Source organism: Buceros rhinoceros, unplaced genomic scaffold, assembly GCF_000710305.1.
Source record: "Buceros rhinoceros silvestris isolate BGI_N320 unplaced genomic scaffold, ASM71030v1 scaffold32317, whole genome shotgun sequence".
NCBI lineage: Eukaryota > Metazoa > Chordata > Aves > Bucerotiformes > Bucerotidae > Buceros > Buceros rhinoceros.
The window spans coordinates 3,567-12,435 of record NW_010422103.1 but is presented as its reverse complement, the minus strand read 5'-3'; the positions used below and the strand labels follow the sequence as shown (position 1 = coordinate 12,435).

General features: G+C 52.4%; 1 protein-coding gene across 1 annotated transcript in view; it reads left to right on the top strand.

The window, feature by feature from the left end:
- The window catches only part of UBXN11 (UBX domain protein 11), a gene marked incomplete at its 3' end in the record, with an annotated part of 11,004 nt that extends 2,145 nt beyond the window's left edge, over window positions 1-8,859 (top strand). The window contains 10 exon segments of the mRNA XM_010139934.1: window positions 1,219-1,282; window positions 2,272-2,345; window positions 2,812-2,943; window positions 4,233-4,454; window positions 4,730-4,807; window positions 6,302-6,404; window positions 7,084-7,163; window positions 7,380-7,453; window positions 8,160-8,300; window positions 8,826-8,859. Of these exon segments, the coding sequence (XP_010138236.1) occupies window positions 1,219-1,282; window positions 2,272-2,345; window positions 2,812-2,943; window positions 4,233-4,454; window positions 4,730-4,807; window positions 6,302-6,404; window positions 7,084-7,163; window positions 7,380-7,453; window positions 8,160-8,300; window positions 8,826-8,859 (1,002 nt within the window).
- Between the last annotated feature and the right edge of the window lie 10 nt (window positions 8,860-8,869).

Below are 8,869 nucleotides of genomic sequence, written 5' to 3'. Positions count from 1 at the left end.
CTCATCTGCTTGCAGCGACGGCAGCCGGAAACTTTAAGTGCAGCAGGGGCCCTGTCTCACCAATCGCACCACCCCTCCCTGCGCCAGCCCCGCCACCCCAAGGGGCTGTCTGAACCCACAGCGGTTTGGGGAAGTCGCTGTCGATGCTGCAAGATAGAAGGTGCAAGCCATAGCGCGAGGGAGGACACCATCCAGCCCTTTCAGCATCGCTTCTTTGTCTCCTGGCATGAGAGCAGCTCCTACTGCCCCTGTCCTCTGGCATGGCCACACAGCCAGCCCCGAGCGGGATGTCCTGGCCACCATCTCCAGCAAAGGCAGCCCCTCACCCTGCCTCTTCCCGCCTCACCCGCAGCACAACCACCCCCCCCAGCTGAGCTCTGCTTCTCCTCGTCCTGTGCCCCACGCCCACGAAGGACTGACGGTGGTTATATGGGTTACACCTTCCCCAGCTTCACAAATTGTTTCAACGAGGGCCACAGTAGCATTACATCTGCCCAGACCTTTGGGCTAAACCAAGTTAACCTGCACCCTGCTCCGTTCCTTACACAAACAAATTGTGTCGGTGTTTGGGGTGGGAGAGGGGATAGTTCCTTGCTGGGATGTCCTAAAGACCAGGCTCTCAGCACCCTTCACTGGTGGTATCAGCAGTTTGGCTTTGGACCTTTCTGTTCTTCCTTTTGCTTTCTGAAACACCAGCCACTCGCACAGCAGAGTCACCCCGGAGCAGCCCTCTTTGCTCAGAACAAATCCTCTTTCTCTTTGTTGTTTTTTTTTTTTAAAGAGGTGGCTGCACTGATGCTGGTTTCGTTTCCCGATCAGTCACTTACTGCAGGCCAGAGCACGAACGGTGCCTGAACAGGCAGTCTGTGGGCTGTCCGCGTACAGTTCTCGTGCACACGGAGGAGGGGAGATGGCTCAGTGTGTCCCTCACCTGTACTTGAAGCAGCATATTTATACCCCACCCCTCATCTGAGTCTCCTTAAGGTGTTTGTGAGGTGGTATCAGCCTTTCTGACCTTTATTGTGCCTCTCTCTGAGGGGGGTGAGAGTACATGCACCACTGACTCACCGAAACCAGGACTAACTGTGCCAACTGTGCCTCAGCGTCTTGAAGGCCAAGACACTAAACTAGGTCGTTGTTTGTTCTGCTCCTGAAGGACAGGAGCGTTGCCGAACTTGAAGAGAAGATGAAGACTCATCATTATTTATTCTGGTCCAGAAGCACAAGAGCATTGATGAACTGGAAGAGAAGATGAAGACCCTTCAGATAAAAGGTAAAAATTGTTCTGCCCTTGGGACCTTGCTCCTGCCTGTGGGAGAGCTCCTGGTGCTGCCACAGAGCGGGCTTGGAGACCTCCCTGAGCCCAGGAGCCTCCCGGGTGCCTGCTGTTGGTTACACACACGTGGTACTGTTTGTCAGAGCAGATCCATGCTTTGTACTCGCATCTGTTACCCGGTTTCTCTGGTGCGGTGCAAAACATTATTTCCTGACCTATTTTCTATGGGTTACCAAGTTTCTGTGAGCAGAGACCGACCACACAGATACCTGGGGGCGTTCAGAAAATAGAACAGTAAGTACTGCAGCGTTTGAGCGGCTGGAAAACCAGAGCTGCTCACAGCGAAGCGAAATCAAGAAGCTGCTTGGCTTCTCCAGCATTGTGGCAGGGCCAGGCTCACTTGTCCCGTCAGGCAGACCAACTCTAAATTGAACCCAGCTTGGAGTGAGTCACTGGGGCTTTCTCCCTGCTTGGAATCCAGCAGCTCTCCAGATGAGCCTGGACACGTGTCCTACAATGGCTGAGCCACCTTGTTAGCATGAATCTGTGGTAAGTTCTCCATTTCCTGCGCAGAGAACGGGCACACACCTGTCAAACCACAGCCATGGGTTTTATACCTCCTCGTGCATCCTTCCACTTAGCCCTGGCTTCTGGATCCAGTTGTAGTGCATAACCGCTCATTTTTTCATAGTCCCCTTACAACTGCATATGCCAAGTGACTCTCATCGTGTGAATGTGAATGGCCTCGCTCCCATCAGCTTCCCGCAGCGCCAACCCACCAGTCTCAGTCACAACTATTTTAGTCTGGCAGCATCTTTATCAGCCTGCTGCAGGACCAGCATGCAGAGCTCACGTTCCGCTCCTGTGTGGAACTGGCGTGAGTTCACTTATGGTACAGTCAGGTGCTGCTGGGGCTTCTGCGCTGTGTGACATGGGTTGTCTATAGCTCTTCTGTAAAGCTGTACAGAGAAAAAACAAGTCTTCCCTTTCAGGAGCTCCTGACTCATCCACAGCAGAGGAACTGGAGATTAGGAGCCTTCAGCTGCAGACCCAGGTCTGGGAGATGGAGGTGAGACAACTTCACTTGCCCAAAGCCACCTGTGTCTTCAGGTTGAGATTGTTGCACTCCCAGGCTGCTCAGTCTTCTTTCAGCTGCCACTTTGATCATCACAGGTCTCCACCTCACCCCTCTGAAGAGAGAGCAGGTTGGATGTAAGCCACAGGTCAGCAGGTTTGTGCCTCCCACCAGCCTCTTCATTTTGATTTCCAGCACCGTAGAAAAATTCTTTGCGGCTGCTGCAGTCTTGGGAGATTACTATGTCACTACTGATACTTCATTCTCCCTCTTGCCTGCTGCTGGTAGAGCTGCTGCTACAACCCTGCCAGTGAGTTTGTCTGGCCACCAGGACCTGAGAGAACCAAGTCAAACCTTCTCTTTCACCTCCCCTCCTGCTTCTCATGGTCACAGCTCAGACTCCATTTCGAGTTTTCTGAAGCTCTGGTCTACAACACTGACTTGTACCTCCTTCTCACAGCAGTTCCTGAATGACTATGGTCTGATTTAGGCTGAAGAGAGCCACGAGCAGCTGGAACATTTAGAACCACGCAAGGATGAAGAAGAGCTGCCAGCAAGGAGCCTCTGGAAGCCAGGCAAAGCCCAGCTCTCTGTGCTGAAGCAGCTGTCCCAGCTCCTGCTGTGTGCTTTGAAAAGAACAATACCCCCCAGAGCAGATACACATCAAAGACCCAGAATTTGGGTCTTCAGAATTTGTGAATTTGAGGTCATCACAGCAGCTAAACCAGGCAGAACGCTGGTATTTTACACACCCGTGTTTTGTAAGCCCCGTCTAAAGGAAGAGGAGTTGGAAGGATCCCCTGGCTGCAGCTGTTCCCTGAAGAGCTCCCATACCCTGAACATTTGAAGTGTGATTGCTCCAGTAACACTGACGTAAAATGGGTGGAAAACGGAATCAGATGCTTTGTGTATGCAGAGGCTGTAGTAACTGACCCACATCGCCTGGCTCCATCAGGGAGTATTGTTTGCCTTTCCTGCCAGCCACCATGTGAGGGGTTTGAGACCTGATTGTGCCACGTGGGGTCCAAGCACACTTGGCAATGGCTTCCTAGGAAGTGGTAATGGAGAAGAGAAAAAGAATGCTGCTTGGGCTGCACAGCCAATGCTACTTCCTAACCACTGAGCAAATATTAGCTAACGAGTGCTTCCCTCCCTTCGACGCAGGAGGGGAAAAGACGAGGGAAGCAGGAGAAATTATTTTCAATTGTTTTCAGCTCACCCTTTTTACAGGAGACTTCCCCCGCCCTTCTTCCTCAAATGATAAAAAAGCAGAACAGAAAATACCAAAGGCTTTACCTCTATCTACACCTCTTCTTTCATTTCCTCTTCTGATTTCTTTCTTCTGTCCCATCACAACTTTTTTATTGCTTCACCCTGCCACCCTCCTCCAGCACCCAGATAAACATCCGCAGCAGTGTCCCAGCAACAGCAAGCAACCGTGGCTGCAAGGAGCAGCAGCCAGCTGTGTTTACACTGGCGCTTCTTCAGCGAGTCTGACCTGACCCACTTATCCACCCCAACTCGTTAAGCTCCTGACTCTGTGCATTTTACAGCACCACATTAAGGGACAAGGCAACGCTGCTGAAATCACAACCCAAGGCTGAGCGTGGTCTCCAAGAGCTGGCTGCTGGGGTTTGAGCTGGTAGCAGAGGGCTGTTGCCCTGCTGCCCTGCCCTGTGGTTTCACACACACCCATGTACGCAGCAGCCGTGTTGCACCACAGCTTCTTGCTCCGCAGAAGAACGAAAGGTGAAGCACAGAGAGGCAGTGCAGGCAGAACAGAATGGCAGGACTCAAATTCACACAGAGGCAAAAGCTGCTTCGCTGGCACCCCTTCCCCTGTAACTCTGATCCCCCCCGTAACTCCCTCCTCTGCCGCAGGGGTTTCGACCTGGTGTTTCCACCCACCCGACTGATTTTGGTTTACTCTTGGAGAACACGAGGTGTTTGAAGGCACTGGCTGGAGAAGGCATTTCTCAGATCAAGCACAAGCCTTGGGGAGCACAGCTGAGGCCACCAGCACCCCTCCCTCTGACCTTCTATCAGAATGGGATTGTCATGTTTGACAGACCCTTTCAGGCCTACAAGGACCCATCAGCACAGGTAGGAAAGGTCTGTGGAGGGATCAGCCATCCTGCTATCACCCACTAAGCCCCAGGAAGGGGAACTGCAGGAATAGGGCTTGTGAGCTCACCCCAGGCCTGAAAAGGAGCGGCTACCAAGACCACCCATGTTCCCATGGTGCCTGTGAAGACCAGCGCATCTTTGTGCAGTAACTTGCAATAACCTCACAAATAGGAACAGCCCAGACAGAAGATGTCAGTCAGGAGATAAACAGAAATTCTGAGGTATGACTACGAGCTCTCACTTTGTTTCAGCAACACCTGCAGGATATCGTGGATGGCCACTTCCCTTCCGAGCTGCAGAGGCACTACCCCCATGGCCATCCCTTGCAGGTAAGCAGTGCAAAACCTCAGAGTCTCAGAAGAAATTGCTCTCTTCCTTCTCAAGATAATTGGTCAAATTTCTTTCACCAACTTGCTGCATACTCCCCCCAGCAAATTAAATTTGAGGTTTCTGAACAGAGCATCCGCAGTGTGATTCTGTGTACGCAAGGCTGGAGAGAGGGAGGCCAGGAGCAGGCCATCCCTTGCAGGTAAGCAGTGCAAAACCTCAGAGTCTCAGAAGAAATTGCTCTCTTCCTTCTCAAGATAATTGGTCAAATTTCTTTCACCAACTTGCTGCATACTCCCCCCAGCAAATTAAATTTGAGGTTTCTGAACAGAGCATCCGCAGTGTGATTCTGTGTACGCAAGGCTGGAGAGAGGGAGGCCAGGAGCACACGTGCTCGAGCCGTTACAGGAAATAAGTGAGTGTTTCTGCATTAGGACCGGGTGGTATCTCCGCCTCGGTGAATCGCGGCCTGGAACAAGACTTCTAAGAGCGTGGCAGACTTTGTAGAAGAAAAGTGGTATATGCAGCTGTTGAAGAGCTGCAGAACAAAAAGGAGAACAAAAGTTCTCAAATAGTACCCCTGGAAAAGCTTTTAAAACCAGATCCAACAAGTATCTCTCAAGAAAGATGTCAGAAGAGTTTATCTTGTCACAGTTTAAATGGATTTGGCCACCTGAGGTGCTTTTGGGCCCCGTTTTTTTGATTTCTCAGAAATGGCAGAAAGCCAAGGCCCCATTTTGAGGCAGGGAGTCTCAGAGGACTCCAGTCGAGGGCTTCAGGTGCATCCGAGACGAAAGCAGACAAACAGGGGTGCGCCGACCTGTGGCCACCGAGAAAGCGGGGCATGACTGACAGGCGACAGTGACAGACACGGGCGAGTGTCAGGTCGAGAGAGCCAGAGCAAGCTGGTCTGTGTGACAGAGAGTCAGATGAAGATGAATGATTGCCCAGGGCTCTTGGGGCTGTGGCTCCTCATAATCCATGCACAGCTGGCCACACCTGGGAGCCACAGGACAGTAATCTGGGGTAAATTCAGGCACTGTGGTACAATGTTAGAGGAACCCAGCTTTCCAGCCTTCACCTTGCTGCAGCTTCTTCCTATCAAATCCCTCCCCACTCCTGACCTGCTGCTCCCCTGCGGAAGCAAACCTGGAGGAAAGATCCGCTCCAAGCACATTTCTTATGACTTGTGGAAAGAAGCAGCTGCCCAGTGCCTGCTGAGATGGATGAACAACTACCCCTCAGTGTGGATGGTCCATCATGGGGATCTGAGGGACCCTCCAGGACTGGCTGTGTTAGAGAGCTCATAGGAGCTGAAAATGCATTTCACTGAGCCTGGACAGCTGGAGCAGCTTTCAAGGACAGAGCTCCCTTGGCTTTGTTTGGGGTTTACCACTCCTGGTTGTCACCGCTGTGGTTTATTGTGCTCCAATGCAGTGAGAACAAGCTTGCACAACTATCACATTTGCTTATGGCAGTCGGCCTTAATCCAGCAGGTCACTGACAGAAGGGACACAGTGCTTCCAAGGAGGTTTCCTGGCCACAGCCAAGTGGTCGGCTATTCCAGACCAGGTGAAGTGCAGGAAACCACTGAGATCCCAGCTAACTGCTTAAACCTGCCTCGAAAACACAGCTAACTGCCACAGAGGAGAATCAAAACCTTACCAGGGCAACCCAGCTGGTGGGAGGGGAACTTGCAGGGCCTTGGTGAGGAAGGGAGCACTTCTGGGTCAGAGCCCTGTCTGTGTAGCTCCAGTGTCACGCAGCAGCGGGGAGCCAGGCAGAACCCATGATGTCCTCTCAGCCTTAAATCCTCCTAAAGAATGAGACGTGACAAGTATAATGAGAGACCAGAAGGCCAGCGGGTTTCCAAAAACTTACCTGCCCTGCACCTTTCTGAATGGCCGAACTCCTTCCAGCTTCACCTTTATCACCATCAAATACACCCTCCCAAAATGAAAAATTCTGAGTCAGTAAAAACTGCCATTGTTTCAAGTTTTTCTGTTCACGGCAGGGCTAACCGGGTCTGCGCCTGCTGGGCATCCCTGCTGTGTGCTGAGCAGCCTGCATGGTTGCTCACTGTTATGTTGACAAAACATTTAGTGGGCCAGACAGTAAGACAAGCTTCAACAGGGCAGAGCAAAAGCCAGTCTCAGCCTAGCTCAGGGAGGTTCAAGTTCTCCCTGTCGGCTGTTGCATGCTCTCACCAAATCAGCCTGGTCTGGGAGAAAATCATTCGTCAAGAAGGTCACACGTGAAGATCTCTCCTCTGCTCTGGCAGGTCCCAAACCCTCCTCAGAGTCAAAACACAGAGGAGAAGCAAGTGGTGTCCGAGATGCCACCAGAGTAGTGCAGCAGGTACGAGCAGAACCCCCAGTCACCCCCAGGAAGAAGCCAGCAGTGATCCTCCGGGCTCTACACCCCCCTCCTAAGGGCCTCTGGCAGCTCTTCACAACCTTCTCCTCCCGGAGAGGCTCCACCAGAGCCCACGTGGCACTTTGGCACCTGCCTTTCTGGCACCAGCTGCTCTCTGCACAGAGCAGCAGCACTGATGCTCACCTGCTTTGGTTTCAGGGCTCTGATGGGGCACAGAGCAGCTAAGAGATCCTGCTGGAGACACCCAGGTTGTCTACCCTGGAGAGGTACAGGCACAACCCCTCCAACCCTCCCTGTCAGGGTCTCATCTGCCTCCTGTCTCATCACTGTTTATTTCAGCTGAGGAAGTAAATGGGCTTGTCCCTTTTATCTTATACTTTAGAAATAATTAAGAAAAAAGGCCAAGTTTGGCCTTTTGGGAAGACCACCAAATTGTTCATGGTGAACCTGCTAACAGCTCTAACAAAAGCTTCTGTTCAAAAAACTCCTTACTTATTGCTGTGAAATGCCTCTCCCCGCAGCAAGCCAGGGCCTAAGCGTTTGAAACCATCCAACAAGCTGTTTGTGGTCATGTTAAATGGGAGAATTCCTCCAGGAAAATTATGCCCAAAGGGGAGGTCACACTAACACCACTTAGTCTTGTGGCAAGACAAGACCCAAAAAACTAATGAAAAAACACCCCAAGCAGATTATTTTTGATCAAAAAAGTAGGGCAAGGCGCTTACCAGACAGCCCTGATCTAAATGAAAAAGCTAAAAAAGGTCGGTAACCCTCTTTGCAAGGCACCTTTACACAGGGAAAGCAAAACGGCGGTGTGGGCTGTGGGTCTGTCTGCTCACCCGCAGCCACTCAGGGTCTTGTTCACCCCAAGGACACTCCCAGATGTGAAACGCCTCTCCCTGTTTGGCAGCCCAGAGGCTCTGCGGCTGGCAGACCCTCGATCCTGAGCTCAGGAGGTTTTCTAACCTCCAAGGCAAGGACAGCTGAAAGAGCTGAAGCTTCTGCCCCTGATGTCTGCAGCCTCCACACCAAATCTGAGAGCGGGGAGCAGACATACATTGTGAAGATGCTGTTCACCGAGACCACAGGGGAGCTGCACCAGCACCTCGCGCGCGGCAGGTAGGCCCAGGACTTGCTCCCCATCCGGCTCCTTAGAGCTCCAGGGGAGGCTTCTCCACTGCTGCTGCTGGCCCTGGAGCTGAGCAGGGCTGGGGGTTACAGTCCCAGCCCCAGCAGCTGCTGGGCACCCTCTGCTGAAGCACCCGTGGCTGGACAACCACCACCCTTTGCTCAGCCAGCTCTACCTCCCAATACATTTAATGCTGCCTGAGGGCTCACACACCCCTTTGGGGACAGGTCCAGATGGTTGAGGGGACCCCTTGGCTTTCCCCACCCCTGCTGCAGGCCGCAGCTCTGGCCTGAGCCCACGATGAGCTCACTGCTGTGGGGATGTTCAGCCTGGAACAGCCACTCTGGGCCTGACTGTTTGTGGTTTGGGCAGGAAGCCCTTTTTTCTGCTCAGTCTGTGCTTGTGAAACAGTCTCTCTCTCTGCTCTTACACAACTGCAGATGGATCAGCCGGAGCATCTCCACCAAACCTTGAGGGATCCTGCACATAGGAAAAATCGTGCTATTCCTTCCTAGGGGTGGAGACTCCGACTATGAAATCGTCAGCACCTTTCCCCTGA